Raw genomic sequence first — 26,248 nt, 5'->3', positions numbered from 1 at the left:
ACTGAAGATTGTAATCCGGAATCCAGTACTGAGTACCTGGAACTCGGAATCCACGGCGTGGAATCCAGAGCACAAGACTGCCGTGGATCCCTCGCATAAAGGGACGAATAGAAGGTCCTATCAGCGACAGAAGAAATAGCAAAACAGTAGTCATTACTTGTCAGCTGCCTGAAAATGAAAACATGGAACCAACAGATTGGCTTAAGTCTTAAAGGAGAATCAAAGATTGTGTGTGCAATCATAGTAGATGAACAGAATAAAGAACATGGCAGTGTGCAGGAGGTTAATCAGTGGTCTCTTAGTTAATATCTGACAGTTTGAGCAAGTTTGTTTTAACACGATAGTTGCATGGACATCATGAAAGAGAAATGACGCTAACGTCTGGCTAAAATCTCAGACGCCGATGAGTTTGACGTAGCATCACTAATGACTATGACGCACTTCCAAGAACACTCTTCACCTCAAGTGGTTGTTTTGCACTCACAGTTCACTATTTGATGATGAACAATCGAAGTTAAAGTAATGCTGAAACAGAATGTTTGAAAGCCTGAGCGAAGACAAGCAAGCAGCAATGATTTAGAATAAAAGTCCTACTTGGCGACTATTTGAAGGAGAAGAACACTAAACTAGAAATTAATGTGGCTTACATTTCTTGACCTTGACTTTAGTCTGTTCAGTTTGAGATAAAGTGATCCGTGTATAAGCTTCATTGTACTTGAAAGAAGCACTTTTAAAAAAGCAAAACTGTTAATTTTAAGCCGTCTTACTCTATCAGGGCTGAAAAAAATACCCTTTGTTTGCAAAGTTCAGAATGGGCGCGATCCATTCAACCAAAATTTCCGGAAATTTTGGTCCAAAACTCAATGGATCGCTTCGGTCCAACCGGAAAATTTTCGAAAAAACGGGTCCACCTTTTGAGGTAGACCACTTTTCCCGGTCGGACCGGTTGGAATTTTGGTTGAATGGATCGCGCCCAATGTTTCCATTTCTTCAAGAAATGTGCAGTCGATAGCTTAACCTGTCAGCTGTTCATCATGTTTGGACAACTGTGGTAACATTACTTGAAAAGCAGCGGTAGGATTCAATATATATTCGAGTGTGCGCTCGTGACGCAGCAAAATCAGGGTTTATCAAATGACGCTGGTTTTTCTTGCGGTCTGTTTCCTGCAGGTCGGCGTGTCAAAAACTAGAGTAAGTAGATCTAACGGCTAACGCATCATACTAACTACGCTCTCAGCTCCAATTAATGCCCCTCATAAGGGCTGATTGACTGAGTCAGGCTCCCAGTATTCCACTTAGCTTTCTTTCGATGTAGGTGCCCTTGGTTTTCGCTCGTCAGGGACGACTGTTTTCTGTGAAATATCTGTTTAGAGAAGCAATTATTGCCTAGAATTTTCTATCACTGACTTGAGGACGGCTAACTTTTCTAGATGAAACGTAAGTTAGGCCATTTTTCATAAGGAAAAGGAAACCTAAAATCTGTTCCGGACCCAAAAATGCAATGGAGAAAGAGATCGGAAAATGTCTCACTTTTGTAATACTTCAAATTGCATCTAACATTTTCAGGAAAATACTAAATACTAAAGACAAGCCCTTGTAATTTCGATCGAAAAGACTCAAGTTCAACTAGGATGGTCGAACAGATACAAATTTTATAGCGCCGCTCAGAATACACTTCTAGACATCTAAAAGTATATAGTATTTTCAGTGTGTTTAGGAGGAAACCTTCGTTGGGTGCCCCTGGCTGGTGGTGTTTATGATCCCACTAGTACTCTCTCTGCATAAGATATCTTCCGCAGCTTCCCATTTGTTAGATTTGTGAAACATGACCCTTTTCGCTTCATCGTAGTTTCTCCACTCCTTGACCTGTGAATTTTTTCAGACAGCCATGCTGCTGAACAAATAAAAAATGTGATATGGAAGAAGGTGCATGTAGAGGGTTAACCTGGGCCTAGAATATCCACGACACACCTCACGCAGTGAACAAAAAAGATCGATCCATGCTTTTGCTGCAGTCGAATGTATCATAGCTGCCATGTCTGTCAGATCGAAATCAGTGAGGTATTTTATTGTACAGACTGGCAAAATTTGTCCAGAGTTTGTTTACTGTTAAACATATTTCAGGGGAGAGAAATTCAACAACAACAACATAAGTTTATCGTAAGAAAGAACTTAATTAATTACACTGTCCCGCAGGTAGCAAAAACTAATCTTGGCCGGAGAGAAGAACAACTGAGGGTTAGGGTTTAACTTTTTTTAAAAAAAATGTTATTACATAAATAAATTTTAAATCAATAAGTCATCTGATTACATGAAGACAGAGTTAAGAAAGCGATAACGTTAGACTGGTTCGAGAGAAAAGTCATCCCGGAAACTTTAAAGACCTAAACATATTAATTATCTGGCCAGTCGAACTTTTTGTGTGACGGACATGCAGGTGTGTCTATATAGTCACTTTCTTGTACTAAAATATCTAGGAGAAGTCGGCGGATTTCTCTTTTAAATTCCTTCTTGGGTAGCCAGTCTCGCAAGCTACACGGTATCTTGTGTAGTTTTGAGGGTAATCCACTGAGAATTAAGCTTTTTTTTTTTTTTCTGGAAGCCCAAAAGGCTGTGAATTCATTAGAGCCATCTGCATTCTTTTTGTTCCATATGGAGAAAGAGCCCAGTTCATTGATTTCTTTAACAAGCCTTGTGAGATATCTTTCCTTTGGTTGACCCCTCGGGGCTTATTAAAACCTTCAATTGCATCTCTTTGCAGAACCGTTCATCAATCACATTTTGCAGTAGTTTGTCGGTTACTCTTAGCAATAAATGTAGTTCATCAGGGATCGATAACATGTGTAAGGGGAATGTTCAGTAAAGGTTCATGAATACATCCAAAGTTCTCTTTTGAGTGAATCAGATTATGTACTTCCTGCCGGCTAATATAGGTTCTGCATTGTAATAGCTCATGGACTTGCCCATATCCCACCTGTCATGGGATGTGAATTTTACACCACAAGCAGGCGCGTAATCTGCTGTAGCTGGATTCAATCTCACGATCATAATACTCAGAACTTCATATCTCCACCTAGGAAAAAATTCAAGTGTAACATCCTCGCTATCAATTGATTTTTCCCTTGCTGATAAGTTCATTCATCTCATTAAAAAATGGGACAATGCAGAGGCCTATGACCCAGTGATAGGCTCCTGGACAATGATGATTTTAGGGTTCCATACTTCTATGATTATGGTATCTACGCAGGCTTCAAGGGCGCGAAAAGACTCATTAGTCTAAAGGATGCATGAATACAGGGAACTCGAAAATGATGGAGTGAAGCTTCAAATTGACTACAAGTATTACAAAGGTTTGTCTTTTTCGTTGCAGTCATGGCGGATTCAATGAAAATTTCTTGGAGGTGAAATGAGTTATAATCAAGTTTCCTGTCTTCTTCTCAGAAGCTGTTTAATAAACTATCACATGGGACCTTTTTATGAACACAACTGACTATTCATCATTTCTGATTCGACTAACCATCTTTTCATTTGAATCTCGACATGCCTTTCAATTTACTGGAGAGAAACTAGTGATGATGATACTCTTTTAAATGGGTTAAAATACAGTCGGCTCCCAGTAACTCGAACCTTCTCATAGGGTGAATCAAAAAAAAGCCCGAGTTAGCGGGAGTTCGAGTTATCGGAAGATCGAAGCAAATACCGAATTAATTCGAATAAGCGCCCAGCCTCGAATTAGCGCCCACCTCGAATAAGCGCCCATCCTAAAGGCAGAAAAAGTTAATAAGCGCCCAACCTCGAATAAGCGCCTACCCCTCCTCCTCCCAATCACACTCAAATAAGCGCTCACCCCCACCCCACAGATTCCAGTGAATAAATTCTAATAAGAGACTTCCCCGAGGACGGAGTTTTCTTCAGAGTATTTTACAGAAACCTTGTTTTGTTACTTCTTCGCGTTATGTTAATAGCATTTATTGTTTCGATGCAAAATAAACATACTTCACTTGCTGAAAATGGTGAAAATTCAATAAGCGCCCAGCCTTGAATAAGCGCCCACCTCGAATAAACGCCGTCTTTCAAGGTCCAAAAATTTAATAAGCGCCCAGGGCGGTTCATCGAATAAATTCGGTAACTGGATTTAAGGAAATGGGATGTGGAATGAGTGCATGCGGTAACGTGCACGTCAAAGCTTGGTAACTGACACAGTGCTGGACACACTGTATTTAAACGGGACTGACAAAAAAGTAAAGACAAAGAATACATGTTTGGTAAAGTAATTTCAATATGTCGGACTTATCAGCCGCTTAAAGCATGGTTCAAGTTATCGAGGGGTAAAAGAATGATTTGCCAGAGAAACAAAAATTAACAAAAGTTAGCGGGAGGCTTGAGTTCTTTACAGTCACGGAAATAAGCTGTTGTTGCTTTTGTCGGCATGTCCGTATAATCTCAAAAAGGTTGTTAAACGTCCATCGATTGTAAAAAGGCTAGCCTATTAGTCGTATTTTTAAAAGAGAGGTTCTTTATTCTGTGACACTGAAAAGTGGGAGCTTTTATGGAGATAATTTTGGATGACCTTCGTTACTTTCTCTTTGCTTTTGTCGATCACCTGTACAAACCGTACAAACCTTTCTTTCCTTCCCTACCTTGGTAAATAAAACTCAATTAACATAAAAACTTTTCAGTTAACAAGTAAATTTTTCAAAGATTCATCTTTATTCACGTCATTGTATCAAGCCGCTGATGCACATTGAATAAAAGCCGTTGCCATTTTAATTTTTTTTAGTTCAGCACTGTACAAAGTATTGTAAATTTTTTTTGTAATTTGGTTTGTCTGTTAGCACTGTATTAAGTACCTGTTTTTTTAAAGATTGCAATAAAAAGCAAGGCTGATTGACTGTACATCTGAGAAAGCTAAAGGCCCCGTCCACAATCAATGCGTTTTCGATTGAAAACGTTGCCTTTGAGTGGCAGTTCGGTCAAATTAACCTCAATCGCTTCTCAATCATTTCTCAAATTATCCCAGGTCATCCCTATCCCTTGTTTTGTAGGTTGGTTATTGCAATATGGATTTCTTAAAACTTAAGCTTAATATAAATATTAAACTTAATCTGAATTTTCTTAGAGGAATCGTTTTTTGGCGCTGTAATAATCTTTTACACCTTCCTCTTTTTCTACATGTCTGGTCGTTACCATTTACTTCATTTCCACCTGGCATAAAAAAAAACTTGTTCGTTTGTTTGTTTGCTTAGCCGATAGAACTTAACTTCCTCACACTCATTCACTCACCTACTCAATTACATAATTTAATATACTTCTGTACTTCACAATTGCTTTTCAGAACTACTTCATCCTTGTGGTGTACTCGTACTTTGAGAGCCCCCGTGTCGATCCGTGAAGATCCCTCTGGCTCCATTGCCGGATTTGAACGAGGAAGAGGAACAGTGATAGTATGCTACCCTTCTTTGCCCCTTTGACTCATAGGGGAATCGTTTTTTGGCGCTGCCATACATAATCTTTTACACCTTCGCTGTTCTCTTCAGTCTGGCCGTTACCTTATTTTTTTTTCATTTCAATCTGGCATGGGACGTACGTACGATTCTTATTCCTTGATGTGACAGCTTGGCCGAGCAATTGAAGTTATTGGACTTCATCCTTGTGGTGTACTCGTACTTTGAGAGCCCCCGTGTTGATCCGTGAAGATCCCTCTGGCTCCATTGCTGAATTTGAACGAGGAAGAGGAACAGCGTTACCCTTCTTTGCCCCTTTGTCTCACAGGGGAATCATTTTTTGGCGCTGCCATACATAATCTTTTACTCCTTCTCCGTTCTCTACAGTCTATCCTTTACCATTTTTTTCCAGTTTCAGTCTGCTATGGGTTACGTACGAATCTTATTCCTTGATGTAACAGCTTGACCGAGCGATTGAAGTTATTGGACTTGCAATTCGGAGGCCCCGATTACAGTTCCAGTACGGTTTTGCCGTATGTATTTCAAACCGTAAAGAATTTTGACTGCTAAGATCGTTAACTATAAGGTTATTTTTAAGTTCTACAACTTCAAAATTAAAAAAAAAGAACTTGTACGTTTATTCAACTGCTTAGTAGAATAACTTACTCTCACTCATTTACTCACCTACCCAGTTACTTTCATTATACTTATGTACTTCATAATTGCTTTTCAGATCTACTTCATCCTTGTGGTGTACTCGTACTTTGAGAGCCTCCGTGAAGATCCCTCTGGCTCCATTGCGGGATTTGTTGACGGAAGAGGAACAGTTATGGTATGTTACTCTTCCATGCCTCTTTGTCCCATATAAACTTTGATCATATCCTCTAATTTCTTTCCGTTTAGTGCATCTTTTATTGTCTCTACTTCCATGGTTAACGCTCTTCGTTTTTCCAGAACCTTATCCCTCTCATCATTCTCTTTTCTCCCTCCAAATAAGTCTGTCTATCCTTTTCATAAACCTTAGTGTATGACCACTCAAATGAAAGAAATGGGTTTTCAGATGGGTCTGCAGTTATTTTTGATGAATTCATAAAAATGGGTTTAATTTTTTTTTTATCTGGCAGATGCAAGTGGGAGGTCCTCCCGTTTACGCGGTTTTGAGCCGCGGAAGTTGTCTTGTGACGTAAAAAACTAAACTACTTCCAGCCGCCTTTATTTTCATTAGATCACCGAGACTGAGCACTTACTAACTAACGGACATTTTGCTGCTGTTTTCGTTTTTTACGGTAAGTCGTATTTCTAAAATTTTCGGTTCTGTGACACTGAAAAGTGGGAGCTTTCATGAACATAATTTTGATTGACCTTTGTTACTTTCTCTTCGCTTTTGTCGATCCCCTGTACAAACCGTACGAACCTTTCTTTCCTTCACTGCCTTGCAGCAATTTTTTTTTATAACGCTCAAATGACATAAAAACTTTTCTCTCCGTATACAGGTTAATTAATCAAATAATCATCTTTATTGACGTCAATGTATCAAGTAATATGTGCGTTGAATAACACTTAACATTTTAATTGTTGTCTTGTCCCTCAACTGGTTACTTAGAGATAAGATCATCGTTTGTGTAATAAACTAACTGTTGTTGGTGTTGCTTTCTTCCTTTTTACGATTACAGTTCCAGTATGGTTTTGCCGTTGACATACTTACCCTCGTGATAACGGTACGTATTTTCAAACCGTAAACGAATTTTGACTGAAAAGACCGTTAACTAAGGTTATAATTAAGTTTAAGACAACATCTTAAAAGTTAAAAAAAAAAGAACTTGTTCGTTTTTTTTTTGTTTTCTTAGTAGACTTAACTCACTCACTCATTCACTCACCCACTTACTTTATACTTATGTACATAATTGCTTTTCAGTTCTACTTCATCCTATTGTGGTGTACTCAGTCTTACTCGGGCAATTAGAAGAAATATGGTGTCCCAGAAAAGACCATTGGAATGGTAAAAATATTCTATAAAGACGTTAAGTATGCTGTAGAAGACCAAGGAGAAATAGGCGAACGGTTTGACATCAAAACTGGCGTCAAAGGGGGATGTAACATGTCAGGTTTTTTTGTTCTTGATTGCGGTCAGCGGTCAGCGAGCAAGATGGATCCGTTTTTGATTTAGCGTCGAAGTATCTTAATTTTTGTTTCTTTTCGTCGTGTTTTTTTTTTTTTTTCATTTTTTTCGTTGTTCTCGTAATATTATGGTTGTGTACGTTACTCGTGAGGAGTTACCTCGAAATATTGATTGGTGTACTTTGTATGCAGCTAATTGTGTGCACAGCCGTTGTTTTGTTTTATTCATTACAACTTATATATTTCTTCTTTGTGTCTTTGTGTGCATTTGTTTATTCATAACAAATTGATATCTAGTTACTTTTCCGCATGGCCCAGCCACTCAGCACGATTAGATTTTGTTATTTCTGAGAGGCTGTTCTCTCTTTTTTTCACAGCTATTTCCTTTTTGTATCAAGAGCACAATAAAGATTGTTGTTGTTGTTGTTGTTGTTATGGATTTGGTAATGAGAAGAACCGTCGGTCATGGTGAGAATGGTTTTAGGTGGAAATTCACATCTAAACTAGACAACCTAGAATTTGCAGATGATGTAGTGCTATAACATCCTCTACCATGCAAAGAGCAGATTCAGGATAAAACAGCAAGAATAATTGACGAAGCCCGACGAGTGGGATTAAAAGTCAACATGGAGAAGACAAAGGTGATTGGAATTAATGCAAAGAACCAGGAACAGATTATCATAGCTGGACAAGGAATAGCAGAAGTGGATGAGTTCACTTACAGTTTGTTTTAACAAACTTAAATGGAGAGAGGTGGTATGAAAGACTTGAAAAAGAAAGACCTGAAAAAACCTGAAAGACCTGAAAAAAGGAGGGAGGTGGTATGAAAGACCTGTAAAGGAAAGACCTGAAAAAGAAAGAATTGAAAAAACCTGAAAGACCTGAAAAAAGGAGAGAGGTGGTATGAAAGACCTGAAAAAGAAAGACCTGAAAAAGAAAGACCTGAGAAAATCTGAAAGACCTGAAAAAGAAAGACCTGAGGAAACCTGAAAGACCTGAAAAAGGAGGGAGGTGGTATGAAAGACCTGAAAAGGAAAGACCTGAAAAAGAAAGACCTGAGAAAAGCTGAAAGACCTGAAAAAGGAGGGAGGTTGTATGAAGGACCTGAAAAAGAAAGACCTAAAAAAACCTAAAAGACCTGAAAAAGGAGGGAGGTGGTATGAAAGACCTGAAAAGGAAAGACCTGAAAAAACCTGAAAGACCTGAAAAAAGGAGAGAGGTGGTATGAAAGACCTGAAAAAGAAAGACCTGAAAAAGAGACTGTCAAAAGCCAGGAGTGTATTTGTCAGATTAAAGAGGATCTGGCGCCCAAAAAATATCCTAAGAAGAAAAAAACTGAGACTTAATAAAACACTGGTAGTGGCAGTTCTGCTGTACGGGTGTGAAAGATGGGGAATGGTGGATGGACTTGTTTCGTAACAAGTGTCTAGGAAGAATCCTACAGATGCATGTCAGTACTGAAGAGCAGACAAGAAACCTATGAGTAAAGAAGTGAAGCACCGTAGATGGAGGATGATTGGACATAAGAGACCTTTAGATTCTAAGACGAGTACGATTACGAGTACGAGATTTTCTCAATAGTAAGTAGTGCACGTGCGTGAGCCAGCGTCATTTTGGCGGGAAAACGTGGTAGCCGTCGTCACTCTGCTACGAGTTTTAGCGAGAATGTCGAAGTGGGGAAAACAAGCCATCAAATGTTAGAAGTTTTATCCTTTTGCGATCGGGAGAGGGTGTAACCTCCTTCACTTAAGGTAACAGCAGTGCTAACTTTCCAAGCGAAAAATTGCAAAATGAAGCTTTCCACGACTTTTTTTGGCACGACTTTTTCCGGCACGACTTTCAGTTTTTACTCCAATGATTGCATTCACCGCTAAGAGCAACTTCAAATAATCGCGAATTCTTTTATTATTCATGTTCTCGTTGCAATCGTCGTTGTTTTTGATCCCTAGTTAAGTCCCTAATTCATCGAGTCTCTATTTTGAGAATACGCGAAAATCTTTAAGTCAAATCTTGTGCTCGTATTCGTCCCCGTCCTTGAATCTAAAGGTCTCTCTACTAAGACAGGGCACCAAAACAGCGACTGCAACATAGCAATGACTTGTGTAACAGAAGGAAAAAGGAGAGGAAGACCAAAAACCACCTGCAGTAGGCGAACGGTTGAAAAGGAAGGGCAGAAACGGGATGGCGCTCGAGTATTGACCTGATTCAAATTAATGCAAATATATTTTTTTTCATTATATTTTCATTGCCCCTTTGTCTCATAGGGGAATCGTTTTTTGGCGCTGCCATACATAATCTTTTATACCTTCTTCGTTCTCTCGTTCTCTACAGTCTGACCGTTACCTTTTTTTTTCATTTCAATCTGGCATGGGGTACGTACGAATCTTATTCCTTGATGTAACAGCTTGGCCGAGCGATTGAAGTTATTGGACTTCATCCTTGTGGTGTACTCGTAATTTGAGAGCCCCGGTGTCGATCCGTGAAGATCCCTCTGGCTCCATTGTAGGATTTGAACGAGGAAAAGGAACATTGATGGTATGTTACACTTCTTTGCCCCTTTGTCTCATAGGGGAATCGTTTTTTGACTTTTCGATACATATCCTTTACACCTTCTCCGTTCTCTCATGTTCTCTACTATCTGGCCGTTAGTGTGTTTTCCTGATTGTAATTTGGCACAAGGTGCGGGCGTATGAATGCTATTCATAGTTTTCCAAATTATGAAAATAATATCTTTGCTTTAGGGTACGGAAGGGCCGAGGGGTCTATCCCTCTTTATTTTTCTGCCTTGATTAGTCTTGTTGCGCCGACAAAAATGTTTCATTAGATCCCCCAAATCATGTCAAATTATAATCTAGTTGAGCGCCTACCCCCATTTTTTAGTTACGCACGGACGGCTTGATCCGCCCCTATAAAGAGATGGCTAACGCCAGTTGGTCTTATTTTGACCTCATGCAGGTCATGTAATAATAATAATAATACTACTAATAATATTTATTATTTGGTATTGCGCAAATTAACATATATCAAATGATCAAATGTGCATTACAAACTATTAAAGCTAACTAAAAATATATTAATTATCGAATTCAACATGAATATATCCGTAAATGACACCTAACTTAATTATTTAGTACTTAACCTATTACTTACAATAATGTATCGTTAGTGTCACTAACTCTGGTTTTTTCGATTGCAGTTTCAGTATACTTTTGTCGTTGAAGGTTTTTCTCTAGCGCTAACGGCATTTAAATAATTACGTCCTAAATGAGTTTTTATCTCCAATGTCTTCAACTTAAGACACCACTGATAGCGTTCCTTTGGCCAATTTGTTTACGTTTGTTTTCTCTTAATTTCTTTCTGACGGGAGGGGCTGCTTGATGGAGAGAAGGAGGCTAATTCCGGATTCCGGATTCTAATCCATTGTGGGATTCCAGATTCCTTGAACTGTATTCCGGATTCCAAAGTCTAGGATTACGGATTCCACCAAAAAATCCCAGATTCCGGATTCCACCAGCAAAAATTTTCCGCCCCCTTTTTTCATCATTACTAATTAATGGCGAGATTTCAAATGGAACGATGGTTGGTCGAATCAGAGATAGAATAGTCAGTTGTGTTCATAAAAGGTGATAAGGTCCCATGCGATAGTTTATTACATGATAGCTTCTGAGAAAAAGACAGAAAACTTGATGATAACTCATTTCACCTCCGAAGAAATTTTCCATGAAAACGCCAAGACTACAACAAAAAAGACAAACCTTTGTAATACTTGTATCAATTGGAAGCTTCGCTCCATCATTTTCGAGCTCCCTGTATTCATCCTTTATACTAATGAGTGATCAAAGAGTAGATCTCGTAGACGCCTGCGTAGATACCATATCCAGAATAGAGCTGTAAAACAAAAAAGTTGACTTTTTCGTTAACTGAACTAACAATACGAATTTTTTCTTTAGGCTTACAGTTTGCAACAAAAAAAGGTCACAGACATTACACTTATCAGGCGCGACCGCATCTTAAACAAGTGATTATGCGAATGATATGTCCCTTCGGCGTCTACCTGATTATCATTGGGCCGCCTGTGGCATAGCCACTCAAGCCGACGTAAAAGACAAAATGGCGGACGCACCAGCCAAACGCGTTGCGTGTCATGTCCTCCAGCTATGGGGACGATCATTTGCCTTAAGGATTAGAGCAGTCATTTTGGATATTCCTCGAGAAACTCATAACATTAAAGTAATACTTTTTCTAATCCATGAACTGTTTAGATAGCAAAATTCCCGAAATACATCACCTTTTTTAACCTACCAGACAGCTTTCTCGGCCGTCATGTAAATGCAACGTCACGCAAAAGCTTAAAAATTCAAGCGTACTCTATCAAGAAACCAAGAACCCTTTTGAAGCTGCTCTAATATATACATCATGAAAGTAAAATAGGATCGATAGTTTTGAATTTTAGTGACTTCATGTGAAAACAACAAGGGATTCTTTCATACGGATTAACCACCGATAAAAAGTTTTAATTAGAAATTAAAATATCGATAAAAACCGCAACTCCATTGTACTCCTTTGGAACTGTCGGTGAATCTTGTGGGCTGAATTCCGCTCTGGCGCCTGAATTCACTTCAGTTTTTGGCGCTCATGCATGTTTAACCCCTTAAGTTATCACATGCAGAATTATGCGGCTGACGAAATGGTTTAACGCAACGGAGTATAGTCCTGATTAAAGTTCCTGTATGCTGCCGAGCTACCTGCGATATAGCCGTCCTACAATATGAGGCGACAGAAACCATCAATGCAGTCTTTACCGCTTCCACCATGCCCGCGAAATTGTTTCGAGTTCAAGTCCTGTGATGTTTCTTGTTGCCGGTGGCTCATTTTCTCATATGTGCGAATGAAACAGGCAGAACAAGCGGCTATGTCGCAAGTAGATAATGGCGGCATTTGAGAACCAAACTTTATGTGTAAGCAAAACTGCGTTTTTAGAACACTTTGCGATTGCCGGAGTGATTTCGATCATTTGTTAACAGAGTACTCACCACTCCAAAAGAAATGCCTGTTTTAAAGTGTCTTCAAGTCATGTCCGTTGCAACATGTTCGTACCAAAATTGCCATGGTTGTTCAAACCTGTGTCTCAAGTAAACGCTTTCGAGGTGAGGTAAGATTGCAAATGCGTGATCAAATGACGCCAGTCATATAAGCTTATCAGAGTTTAGCAGAAATGTTATTGGTTTTCACGTGACGTCATAGACTTTTTCAAAAACCTTCGCTTCCCACTTCCGGTTCCGGTAGTTGGCCCCACCGCGAAGGACTTTTATTTCCTGCAGCGCGCCAAATTTACGGGAGGAATTTTCCTCCTGTAGGTTTTATCCAATCACGAACGATTTTATTGATGCGCCGTCAATCAAAACCCGATCACGCCACATAAAACGTGACTTGAACTGTTTTGAAACAAATAAAGGGGGTTCCTGTGTAGGGTTTGTGTGTGTTAAAAGTGGTAAGGTGGTTATGGTCGGCCATTTGTTTCAAAATTATGACACGATATACGTGCGGTTTTTTCCCACGTATTCTTGCAATCATTCCTGCTACACGATATACGTGCTTTTTTTTGTCACGTATACTTCCGTTTTATTCCCAAGTATATGACCATTTTCTTACAAACGCCCATATATATGCGCACAAACAAACCCATATATATGCGTTACAAACAAGCATGTGGTATGTGCGGTCGCAGAAGTTGCCCTCACAGTAGTTGTGGTTGTTGGCTCCCCGACAACGGATTTGTTGGAATCCGTGGATTGTCTGTTGAGAGACTGTGTACGCTATTTCACAAATGCTGACCGAAATAACGATCGATTGTCATTCAGTTAGAAATTAGCGTCCGACAGGCAAAACACAACTCATAGGCTCTTGATGTAATGTGAAACATGACCTTGAGACCTTTCTTCTTTTCTCCCTCGCACGCGAATTATCACCTTTTCGCCTCGCAATGACGGCCGAGAGAGCTTTCAGGTAATTTAAAAAAGTGATGTATTTCGGGGAATTTTGCTATCTAAACAGTTCATGGAGTAGAAAAAGTATTACTTTAATGTTTATGAGTTCCTGGAGGAATTAATTCACACTTTTGTACCAAAACTCGGTAACAGATGTTTTTGTTTGTTTCCGTCCGCCATGTTGGTGCCCATCTAGGTGGGCACCAGCATGGCGTCTCCATACAAATCTCTAGTATATAGATTTAGCCAGGGCTTAAAGCGAAGCTTTCCATAATATTTAAAGTTTGTTCAAACAAAATATAAAATCGTGTAATGCTAAGCAGCGAAGGCAACGAGAACGGTGGAAAAACAGCAATAGGTCTAATTAGCAAAAAAGCAACTTGGCACGTGCAGCACACTTTTTTGTACATTTCTTTGCCGTTGGTTTGCACGACTACAACGTGAAACTTCCAGAAACTTCTTAGTTACACGTTTTTTGGAGGAAAGGTCGTACCTGTCCTCGTTCTCTTTTTTTTCACTGCCGCTCGTTTTCACCCTGCATTGGTGGTCGCTAGCATTTCTCATGTTGTCACCACCGGTATGCGATTTGTTTAGCTGATTCAGTGATTCCAAAACGGTGTCTTTCAACTCCTCGACTGGCGGAGCGCGAATGATTTCGTCGGAGTTTGGATCGACATTTTCTCGAATATTTCCGCGATTTCCCGCCAAAATAACCTCGCATTTGGGTTGCCATACCTGTTGATTGAGTTATTTTACATTGGTATGCCTGTGGTGCGGACCCATAGTCGGCGGGCGGGATGTCGGTTTACTGTCACGTGATTACCAAATTTTCTGGGATGGGTAGATTTCCTTACCCATGGTGCTCCGCTGGCGCGCGCTTCGCGCGAGAGCCCCAACATAAATTTAGGTAAAACATTTCTCCTGATATCTCGTATACGGAATGTTCTTATGACCTGAATCTTGGCGAGAGTCTTTGTATATTTACCTCCTTTCATTTCTCAGATTCCGGACTTTATCTATCGACCGGTTTTGATTTTTATTTTGATCTATTTTGAATGGCGTGACACTGGAAACAAGCAATAAGGTTATTCATTTTCCAGTTGTCATTTAGGAGCCAATCTGTATAATATCCTTACCCTTGAAGCTTATATTAATTCAGCTATCAAATTAATAAATATGTGCAGTTTCTTAACTTCGTCAGCTAAGCATATTGTGTTCATGGACGTCGGCAAACAATTGTTGTGAGTACTCGCTGATTAATCGTCATTAGCTCAGTGTTTAAGCAATAGAAAACGTTTTCCGTGTTTGTATAGCCTGATATAAACACGAGAGGTTGCTTGTTGTGGCACTGATTAAAAGATAAATTCTTACCAGTGGCAAAATCTTGTACACGAAGTCTTGCACGTATAATCAATTCTTGTTTTGCAAAAAGAAACTTTCCAAAATACGGATTTTGTCGCTTAAAATGTCAGCTTAAGCGAAAAAAAATTGACTCAGCTTGTTTGTAAAGATTTTTCCAGTTTCAGCCGACGAAGGAATGAGTAAATAAAGTAAACTTGTCGAGTTTTGATAACTAAAACTTTTTCAGAATTCGTGCTTGCGTGATTAGCGCGAAAAGCAAAACATCTCACATCAAAACCGTGTTTACATACTCTCATGCAAACACTCCTCTCAGCCAATCAGAGCGCGCGTACTATCTTGGTTATTTTATAGTGTAGTAGTACCTAGTAGATAGCTTCAGGCACTATATTGGTCATTAACATCGGTTCAATAGGAGCAACGCGACGCGACGCGACGCGACGAATATGCGCCCGACCGATAACGTGTTTTGTTCTGTCCGCACGCAAACATTTTAAAACTTCCTTGAGCATCAAATCTTCCCATGTTAGGGAATCCACGAATTTTTTTTTTTTTGAAGGGGGGTCGCGGGGGGGGGGGGAGGAATCCCGGAATCCTGGGATTTGGAATCCAAAATCCCACGGAAGATTGAGATCCGGAATCCAAGTTCCACTGACAAAGATCTAGAATCCAGTACAGAGTACCTGGAACTCGGAATCCACGAAGTGGAATCCAGAATACAAGACTGCATTGGATCCCTTGCCTAATGGGATTAATAGAAGGTCCTATCAACCATAGAAGGAAGAACAAAACAGCAGTCATTACTTGTCAGTTGAAAAAAAAAAAAACAGAACCATCAAGTTGGCATCAAGTCTTCAAGGCGAATAATTGCGTGTGTAGTCATAGTAGATGAACATAATCAAGAACGTGGTAGTGTGTAGGAGGTTAATTAGTGGTTTCTTAGTCAATATCTGACAGTTTGAAAAAGTTTGTTTTAACATATGATAGTTGCATGGACATCATGAAAGAGAAATGACGCGGACGTGTGGCTAAAAGCTTAGACGCCGACGAGTTTGAAAGAAGTAGCCTCACTAACGACTATGACGCACTTCCAAGTCTCAAGTGGTTGTTTTGAAGACCTTCTAGTGCAGTCACAGTTCACTATTAATTTTGATGAGGGGTGGGGTGGGGGGAAGGGGGCTGAACAATCGAAGTTAAATTAGTCAAATTAGCGCTTAAATCAAGCAATGATGTAGAATGAAATTTCTACTTGGCGACTGTCGTTTCGGAAGGAGAAGAACCGACTTAACGAGAAATCAATGTAGCTTACACTCTTAACTTTGACTTCAGTTTGAGATAAAATGATTTGTACAAGCTTGTACTTAAAAGAAGCACTTAAATGCAAAACTTTTGATTTTCTCCATCAGGACTGAAAAAACAAAAATATACCCTTCGTTTGCAAAGTTGAGTGTGTTTCCATTTCTTCAAGAAATGTGCAGTCGATAGCTTATTATCATCTCAGCTGTTCATCATGTTTGGACAATTTTATGGTGGTAACATTACTTGGAAAGCAGTAATAGGATTCGATATAAAATCGAGTGCGTGATTCGTGCCGCAGCAAAATCAGTTCTACTTTTCATAAAACTAGGTTTATCAAAATGATGCTGGTTTATCTTGCGGTGTGTTTGCTGGTCGGCGTGTTAAACAGTAAGTAGATCTAACGCCTCAGATGCTAACTACGCTTTCAGTCCAACAAATGCCCCTCATAAGGTCCGAATTAACTTTTGAAACCTTATTAATAAGATTTCATTTGTTCTAAAAGCATTAACTAAAGAGACAGTGTCATCGTGTTGTTGATAATGTGGACTCACTTTCAAAATGTCAAACTTATAGGTAGGTTTTGTTGATGCTATTTTCTTCTCTTTTTTTAAAAATTTTAAATGAACGTGCTTTTTTATTCTTTAAGCCGACGGAGTCTGCTATGAAAATTACGGCTGTTTCGACCAGCGACCGCCTTTTAATAATTTGTTGGTATGGCTTCCACAGTTTTACCTGTACACGAGGCTCCACAGAGGAGATCCAACTCTCATTGATGACAACGATGCAGAAAAACCGAAGAGCTCTAACTTTGTCATAGCCAGAAGGACTATATTGATTGTTCATTGTTATTGGGGTAATTATAGGTCTATTTGGGTAAAAATCAGAAACCGGTTGAAGAAATGGAGATGTTTTGCATAGACGAAACCGGCCAACTCTGAAATCTCTGCCGTTTTCAGTTTACCGTATACGTATCATAAACCGACTGCCTTTTTAAATGCAGTTGGTTTAATACCAAATTCGTATCCAGACTAACTATCCATAGTCGAAGAAAAACTTTACTTCAGCATTTGTTACCAGTGTACGTATCAGCAAAGGTGGCTTGTTACGATATAATCAATACGGCATACACCCACCATACCTGTAAATCAAATTGTGGGACAGTGCGTTTGCCTCATCAAACTATAATTAAAAAACATGATAAGAGAAATAAGCAAGGTCTGGCATATTTAAGCGGGCAATTTCTGGACGTTAAGGTGGCTCGATAGGGTTTTTCAGGGTCAATATCTCCAAAATTTTGAGAATAAATTACGTCGCCATTAACAAAGATTTGGAAAAATCACCACTGCAGCTGTATTAGATAAAGATGAAAATTTGTCATGATCAGGCTAATGACATCAGAGTTGTCATAGCAACGAAATGACGCCATTATCTATTTTACTTACTGCCGTATTTCTCGGCACTGGGAACTTTTCTTCCAAATCGTAATCTTAACTTTATAAGTGTCTACTGTTAAGAAAATATCTTTTCCTTTTATTGTTCCACTTCAATTCATTCCAGAAAGTCAAGACGGCTACGGTGGCAACTCCTGGCTTAAAAAACTAAAAGACGCAATGCTTGAGCGTGAAGACTGCAACGTCATTTTGGTTGACTGGTCCAGAGGGGCTTCGTTCCCCTATATGCAAGCCTCTGGAAAAACTAGACTTGTAGGGGCTCAGATAGCTATGCTTATAAAGTTCCTGATTTCTACAAATGCTGGTTCTCCTGATTTGGCTGATCGATTCTACATTGTGGAGTTTAGTCTCGGGGCACAAATCGCCGGATACGCTGGGACAAATTTGCGGGGCCATGGCATGATGCTAGGTCGAATAACGGGTACGCACGTTGCTTAATGGTCATGGGCCTGTATCTCGTCAAAAGCGCTCATAACAAGTCACGGGATAGGAAAGCTGTTGTTGTTTACATTCAAAATAGGGATCTCAAAAGTTTTTTCAGAAAAGATGATAAAACTATCAGTTAACAAAACAAAAAGGACTGGCTTGTTAGCTCGGATCATTGCTCTTATTCTTCTGATCTTTGTCCCGCGAAGGGTTTATTTGGCTACAATAAAGGGAGTTTTCCATTGACAACTACCCTTCAATTTTGTTGAAGTGATATGACAGTGATTAAACAGCCGAATGCTTGAACATGTAAATGTAATACGCCGATCCATTTGTAACTCAACCCAATTAATTTGGCATAAGGTGTTTTAAACTTATCTCTGTTGCGAGAGCGGAGGGAGTTTTTAGCTATAGATAACTCTCTTTTGCAAGAAATGATTTCATGATTCGGAAAGGAATTTGAAGCTTTTTCCCCAAGAATATTTTTCGGCTTATATAGGCTTAGATCCTGAGGGACTATACTCTTTAGCTACACAGACCCTGAGGTTAGACCCGATCCTAGCGACGCTTGTTTTGTTGACGTCATTCACACAGACGCAGGTCTTCTTGGAACTTCACAAAACGTCGGGGATGTTGACTTTTATCCAAATGGAGATTCAAGACAACCTGGTTGTTATTTTGGTTTTATTGGTAAGCTTCAAACTATAGTTTTAATATAGGGTGGTAGCTAGCAGAAGGCAAGAAGAGGAGCTTGCCTTGATGAACTTTTAGCCCATTCATACATGTGCATGCCCCACAAATCCTCGTGTTCAGCATTAGCGCTCCCTATAATTATAGAAACTTTTAGTCGCCTGCAACAGAGACAGCCCAATGAAAATCATCCCTCGTTTCTTTTCCTTATTTTCAGATCTCATAAGAAAGGTATCCTGTGATCATGATAGAGCTACATATTTCTACATTGCAACGGTGAAAGAAGAAAACCGATTGCAATGCCCGTGGAAAGCCTATCCATGCAGAAGTGTTCTGGACTTTAAGAATGGTAACTGCCGAAAGTGTATAGAGAATGCCCTACAATGGGATACCGCGCTGATGAGACTAAACAGACGGGGACTTTCTACTTAAAAACAAACAGCAAAGCTCCATTTTGCGGTGAGCAAATCTTGGGTGAAGATAATTTCTTTCCTCTAGCTATTTGCATTTATAACGTAAAATTTGGACTAAAATATTCAAGAGAGTACTGCCATTGATTTTAAAATGAAGAAGACCACGCTTGAAATATTTTAGTTCACCCAGTACAAAATGAGGCGCGTTGTCACTCGCGGTCACGGTGTCTCCTAAGTAAGCTTATTTCCGATCGCCTCTTTTTGCTAAAAGTTAAAAATAAGGTTTTTTTGTCTGTGTATATAATGAAGAATATTATATTCTCATATTTGCAGGACAAGAAGGCAAATGAAATGATCTAAAACCGGAGATGATTTTATACTGTGAATGAATGACTTACCATAACCGGAAAAATACAAACTGACGTGTATGATTTTAAGGAAAGAAAATAAAATGTGTAAAAGAGCTATTTGGGCGTGTTTTCTCTGAAACATTTTTCATAAATGATATATTAAACGTACTACGAGTGACCTTGATTCTACTTTAATCCTGTTATGGGCGAAACATTCGATCATCTTATAGATGAATTCTCTGCCAGCTTCGGCATCAAACTTGACGTGCTCAGTCAGCCGAGTTACCAAGAATAGCATCGGTCTTTTGACAAAATACGTACTAAGAAAATAACTTCCTTTCCCTACCCCCCTTTCTTGTGACGCGTTTCGTTCTTGCTACAGTGATTGTTCAAATCGCCCAAATTAAATTTGGAAAAGGATTTTTTTTTGATTGCAACAAACAAAATTGTCAGTTTGAGTGAGAATGTTTCAAGAATGCAGAATATACTTGTTTGTTTCTCTTCAAAATTAGAACATAGGTTAAACAAATGGTCAACAATTCACCCTAATAGAATAGAAGCTCAAATGAAATGTCTTAAGGCAGTCTATTATAATTAGCGTTGGCTTAATCTTAAATCTTTGTTTAATAAAATGGATCATTAACACTTTTTAGCATGCTAAAAGGGCCCTGAAGGACGCAAAATTTGTTTCCATTACCCAGCTGGCTTACCTAATTTTTTTGAATGACTAATCCAATAGTTAATAATGGTTTTACGTGATAATTTATTTATTCACTGCTACGTTTTGTGAAAGATAGGTGACGATGCTGTTTTCTCTGGCGTGTTTGGTTATTTTTGATTTATCAAGCGGTGAGTTGAAGAGTTTAGACCAATTTTTCTACTATGAAGTATAGCATGCAGTCAAGGTTAGAGCTCGAGATCACAGCATTCATTTCATGATCGATCAATCATTTTAGCCTTTTTTTTTAAAGAAATACAGATGTCGGGGGAGTTACCAAGTTAAACAAGATAGCCTTGCCATGTGGTTATTTGGTTATACCACATGGTTTATTAATTTCTAATCTTGGTCTACGCTTAGAGTCAGGCCGGCTGCACAATGCGTATAAAAGGCACATTTTACTAACGATACGAATAAGGACTGACGGAAAAATGCCTGCAGTTACATGCGATACATTGATATAAATCTAACTAACTGATATGTTTTTGTAAGAAGGAGAAACCAAGTGTATACATTCCCCTATTTTCAGGGGCACCCAACGGCAATTTTTGGAAAATATCTGTTCGGAAGACGATTTGAGATCTAGAATTTTCGGAACATTTGTTGTAAAATTTCTTGCTTGCCTGCCTCTCCTAGGATTTTCGAACATCTAAAAAATGGTATAATTGCCCATTTTAAACGGATTTTTACCCTGAAAAGGTCACCTAGAATTTTCGAAATGGTAAGTTATGATCCCTATAATTTTCGGATCACTAGACGTTCAGCTAGGAAATCCGAACAGATGAAAAGTTTTTAGGGGATAATAATATGCCTATATCTACCGGTTAAATACTAAAATACGTTCAACAATGCTATGTTTTAGGTGTTTTGAGCTATATTCTCGTTGGGTGCCCCTGTATTTTTTGGAAAATCAACAAATATATGAATGTGCATTGTCATTTTTTTATCGTTCCTTTTGCGATACGAGGACATGACTTTTGGGTCAATTTTCAGCAGCACGAAACGAGTGGTTTCTGCCAAATATCTGTTTGGAGAAGCAAAAATTCTCCTTCATTCCTTCCTTCATTCATTCATTCATTTATTTGTTTATTCATTCATTCATTCATTCATTCATTCATTCATTCATTCATTTATTTGTTTATTCATTCATTCATTCATTCATTCATTCATTCATTCATTCATTCATTCATTCATTCATTCATTCATTCATTCATTCATTCATTCATTCATTCATTCATTCATTCATTCATTCATTCATTCATTCATTCATTCATTAACTCATTTATTTAATAATGAGAATACTTCTCCTTACTCAAATGCTACAGTTAATTCATATCTATATGTTAATTGTGGTTTACCATAAATTCGTTTCAGGTTTTCTTTTTCCGGGTTTATCTCTTCCGCTGCCCGAGGTCTGCCATGGGAGATACGGCTGCTTTGGCCTCCATCCAAATCTTCTGGTGTTTTTTCCACAGGCACCCTCCCGGGTTGGTACAACATTTCACCTGTATACCAGGAACAACAGACAGACTTCTCAGATCATTGATGACAGCGACGTAAACAAGCTCAGGAATTCATTCTTCAAGATCTGCAGACGAACGATTTTTATTATTCATGGATTTAGAAGTTGAGATTTAGTACTTAATAATTTTAAAGTTGACTAGACTTGTTAGTATACATTTGGTACATTAGGAGCCCCTTGGAGAACAGAGTTACATACATAGTGAACCATTCGCGCGCCGTAGTCCGCCATTTTATAAAATCTTATATTTTAAGATGCAGACGTCGTCGGAACAATTGAATTTCGCGGGAAAGACTTATCTAAAAATAAACATACCAGTGAAAACGCCGTTGCACGTTCCAGATCATGGGCTCCTGTTGCATTACAATAATGTTATGGCAATGAAAAGACGGGAAAAGACAGACGCGCTCTATGTAACTGTGGCCTTAGATTAGAGATATAGCCTAGAGGTGACATTGCCAAAAAAAATTAGATGGGATGGTTCGCATAGTATAAAAGCGCTATCGAGGTGGTCAGTTCTAGCTTAGTCTATGTATGGACAAAATACTCTGTTGTGACCATTCAAATGAAAGCTAGTGAACAGTGCTTGCATATGGCGATATTTTTTTGCTAGTAATCAACAAAATCAAATTTAAGCATTTTGTCAAATTTTGACTGTGTGGTCACTAGACGTGTAGTCTGTCGGAAATGGAAGGTTTAAAACAAACAGTCTATGATCAGTTTAACTTAACTGTTGGTCTGAGTCTCAATGGTTCAAAGACTTGAATTGCCTGTGCATGTTGTTTTCGAAAAAAATGACTAATCGAAGTTTTTGTGTTTTAAATAGGCGACATTAGTGGTAATTTTATGAGAATCAAAGACGCGCTGTTGAATCGTGAAAACTGTAATGTGATTCTGATAGACTGGTCAAGAGGAGCTGACTTCCCATATGGTCAAGCCGCTGGCAATACTCGGCTTGTTGGGGCTCAGATCGGAGAGCTCATAAGGTTCCTCATTGCAAGTTTTTCTCGCCCTCCTAGTGATGCTAAAAATTTTTACATTGTGGGGCACAGCCTTGGAGCGCAGACCGCAGGATACGCTGGGAGTTATTTGCGGGCTCGTGGATTCAGCTTGGGCCGCATAACAGGTAAATAATAAAGTACGTGTTAAAAATTGGAAAAAAAGGAACATGTCAGTACACTAATACTTGGTCATGATAACTAGCCATAATTGGATGACGCCGAGTATGATATGAAAAATAACTGAGATCGAGGATAGTGTTATTGGCCAAGAGGGGGATCACTCTCCTAGATCTGCAAAGCTATTTAGATCATTCGAAAGCCGAATCCAATAATTCGGCCAATAACACCTTCCTCGATCTCCATAATTTTGTTTCTTGGTGTTGCAGACGGGTGTAATCACCAAATGACGTAATACAAAAGATTGAAAAGACAACAAACAATTTGCACTTACACCAAAAGCGAAACAGCGATAGTTTCTGAAATACCAAGAGACATCGAACCCAATATAATTGTTATAATATTCATAAAATATATATGTATTATTTAAACATGCTTACCTTAATCGTTGTTAACTTCTGGTTGCCTTCATTGGTCTATCTGTTCCTTTGTAAATTCATGATATAAAGAGATGTTAATACTCCACTAGATAGTCTTTTGTTTTTGCTTTTCTTGCTGATTTTACTCAGGGGTTCCTCTTCGCAAAAAGTGTGGAAAGTTAAGCCCACAAATTCCCCCCAAAAGCTGCGTGTTCCAAATTTGGTCAAAGCTATTGAAGCTGGTTATGGAGAACTATCCGCGGGGTTTTAAGCCAATCAGAAATGGAGATGTATTTTGTTTGAAAAATATAAGCATTAAGCATTTTTATTGGCTGTTTAGGCTTAGATCCCGCCAGTGTGCATTTCATAACAGACCGAACGGACCTTCGTCTTGATGAAAGCGACGCTCTGTATGTTGACGTGATTCATAGCAATGCTGGGGTTTTGGGTACCACCATTGCAAGCGGTCACACCGACTTTTGGCCAAATGGAGGAATTCTTCAACCAGGCTGCCTAGAACCTGGTAAGCAATTAAAAAGTAGAGACAATTATCATACATTCGCACGAAATATTTCTTATCCTCCTATTGGTAAAGTATTTTAAGATAGTCTTAGATTCTGGATTACTGAGCTGTAAACTGCTCCGGATTCAAGGTGCTGGATTTCAGATTCCTTGAACTGAGTTCCGGAATTCTATAAGCGAAAATGTCCTGGGATCCGGATTATCTTACATAGGGCGACTCTTACTTTACTGATATATAGATTTAGCCAGAACTAAAAAAAGAAGCTCTCTTTTGAACATTTTAAATTTACTGCAGACAATGGACTTTAAACTATTGAAAAGACCACAAATCTATATATAACTTGGGCCCACGATCAATTAAAAACTAGCAACTGGTCAGCTGTAAACTTAAAAAACACGTGACCTCAATGAGTTGGCACCTTAGCCCGCGATATGGCTATGTGACACTGGTCAGCGGATACCTTGTTTTACATGATGTACGTACCTTTTAACATTCGTCAATTGGCCATAATATGGATGTTTATTATCAGGTTAAACACAGATTACAGGCTCGCACACTAGCTAGAAAATTTGACATTTCACATTAGTTGCCCTGTCCGGTGGGTGGACGGGCGTACGGTCACATGATTACCAAAATTTTTCGGATAGAAAGGTATTGAGACCGGCCGCTACAATTGAGAGCTTTCTGCCATCTACCTACAAATTCTCAGTTTTGTTGACCATATTAGAGGTTGAATAGACGTTTTATGCCATCCACGCTTTTGAATTTATTTGTTGAATACATTTTCCCTTCAAAGAGGCTTTAATAATAAGGAGTCTGATAAAATCAAGAAGTTGGTAAACAAATTAATAATCAATTGTGCTCGTTATTCTTTTAGGCTGCAGTCACAGCAGGGCGCATTCGTACTACCTCGACTCTGTTATAGGATCATGTTCCTGGAGAGCCTATTCGTGCGCTAACTACCTCATATTTCTTACCGGAATATGCAAAAGCTGTAATGGTGAATGTCCAAGCATGGGGTATGAAGCTGATCGTACTAAAAGGAGAGGCCGCTTCTACTTACTAACAACCTCGAGTGCCCCTTTTTGTGGTATGTACTCTATTAATAATGACACATTCGTGTAAGCCGGCCTTTCGACTGATCTGCTAATGTTATAGCTTTTTTTGCCCCGGGGTCTGTATACGGGGAAGCTCCCCCTCAAAGTCCGACCTCTCAACTTTTATATACCATTTTTTTTAAGAGTAAAAATTGGCAGTGGGGAATTAGCTGACCGAACTGGTTAGTGTGTATAACTTTTCTACCCTAATTTCTTTCCTTCTCAAATCAACCCCACTCCCACCACCTCCCTCCCAAAAAGCAAACAAACTGCCCCTTAAACGGGGTTTCTGCTACATCGAAACCGCGAGAGGTAGTATTGCCATTTTTTTTTATTTACTCGAGTCGACCGAAGTCAGCATACACATTCCATATTCCGGTGTTAAGGAGATCTTGTCCTCAATTTCCTGTAATTTGTGATCATTTCTTATATTCTCAAGACCGTTCTGTTTGATTAAACTGTGAATCTCCAAGGAGAAATAAGATGCTGATCATGCGTAAAAAGATTTTTTTTATAATAAAAGATAAAAGATCCTCTCTTGTATTTGATTATCGTCACTAGTACTGACATCTTATGGGTCTGGTGCATGAGATATGGAATCGATACTTTTGCTTAAGGTATCTTGCCAAACGAAACACTCCAAAAAAAAATTATAAAAGGATAAATTCATAACTGGCAAAAGCTCGATCGCATGCGCCTACACTTCTATGCACTAAGTGTGTGGGCGAAAGAGCTTAATAGATTATTTTCTCCTTTATTGCAGGAAGGTCACCCTGACGCCGATGGAAATCAAAGAGTAGATCTCGACTGGACAAATGGTGCAATTTATTTGCTTTGTTGAACTGGATTGATAAATATGAAATTTAATTCCAGATTAGTGTCTTCCTGTCTGTAATAAACTAGATAAAAGGATTTGAAGTATTAATGTATTCATTTCACTTACCCCAGTATATTTTAGACTGTCTCTTATTTTCCTTTTGAGTCGGCAGTAGATCGATTGCACGGGCGAGTGGCAAGCGTCGATGCGAAGCCTCAAGGAACGAGGGAGGTGCCCGAGCAAAGAAAAAAAAAAGGGAGCATAGACAAAATAATCCCCTTTTCTCTCTCCGCCCCAATCTCTCCTCTTTTTTGCTGTTAATTGCAGGGGAAAAAAGGCCTATTATTCTTCCTTGGCGCCGCCTCCCGATGTAAACGTTGTTCACAATGTCGCTGATTGATTTAACCCTGTAATCATCATTCATGCAATTTCATACCAGTTTAACTTCCTCGGGTTTGGCGCATAGAAATCTTTTAAATTTTAGATATGCTATATTT

At 39.0% G+C, this 26,248-nt stretch overlaps 2 protein-coding genes and 1 pseudogene across 2 annotated transcripts in view; 2 read left to right on the top strand and 1 right to left on the bottom strand.

Moving 5' to 3' along the window:
- Positions 1-160: 160 nt before the first annotated feature.
- Positions 161-5,410, bottom strand: LOC140953895 (uncharacterized; annotated as a pseudogene).
- An 11,135-nt stretch (positions 5,411-16,545) lies between these two features.
- On the top strand, positions 16,546-19,537 carry LOC140953894 (pancreatic lipase-related protein 2-like). The gene is made up of 6 exons (XM_073403271.1): positions 16,546-16,594; positions 16,854-17,060; positions 17,765-18,079; positions 18,622-18,774; positions 19,138-19,233; positions 19,521-19,537. The coding sequence occupies exons 1-6, from the start codon at positions 16,546-16,548 to the stop codon at positions 19,535-19,537; spliced, it is 837 nt and encodes a 278-aa protein (XP_073259372.1).
- A 748-nt stretch (positions 19,538-20,285) lies between these two features.
- The window catches only part of LOC140953893 (uncharacterized), a 12,247-nt gene continuing 6,284 nt past the window's right edge, over positions 20,286-26,248 (top strand). The window contains exons 1-5 of the mRNA XM_073403270.1: positions 20,286-20,386; positions 21,630-21,881; positions 22,604-22,903; positions 23,655-23,837; positions 24,715-24,927. Of these exons, the coding sequence (XP_073259371.1) occupies positions 20,341-20,386; positions 21,630-21,881; positions 22,604-22,903; positions 23,655-23,837; positions 24,715-24,927 (994 nt within the window). The 5' untranslated portion in view covers positions 20,286-20,340. The remainder of the gene's footprint in view (positions 20,387-21,629; positions 21,882-22,603; positions 22,904-23,654; positions 23,838-24,714; positions 24,928-26,248) is intronic.

This window comes from Porites lutea, chromosome 12 (assembly GCF_958299795.1).
Source record: "Porites lutea chromosome 12, jaPorLute2.1, whole genome shotgun sequence".
Lineage (NCBI taxonomy): Eukaryota > Metazoa > Cnidaria > Anthozoa > Scleractinia > Poritidae > Porites > Porites lutea.
Note: the sequence above shows the minus strand (reverse complement) of the source record. Positions and strands in the feature narration are given on the sequence as shown.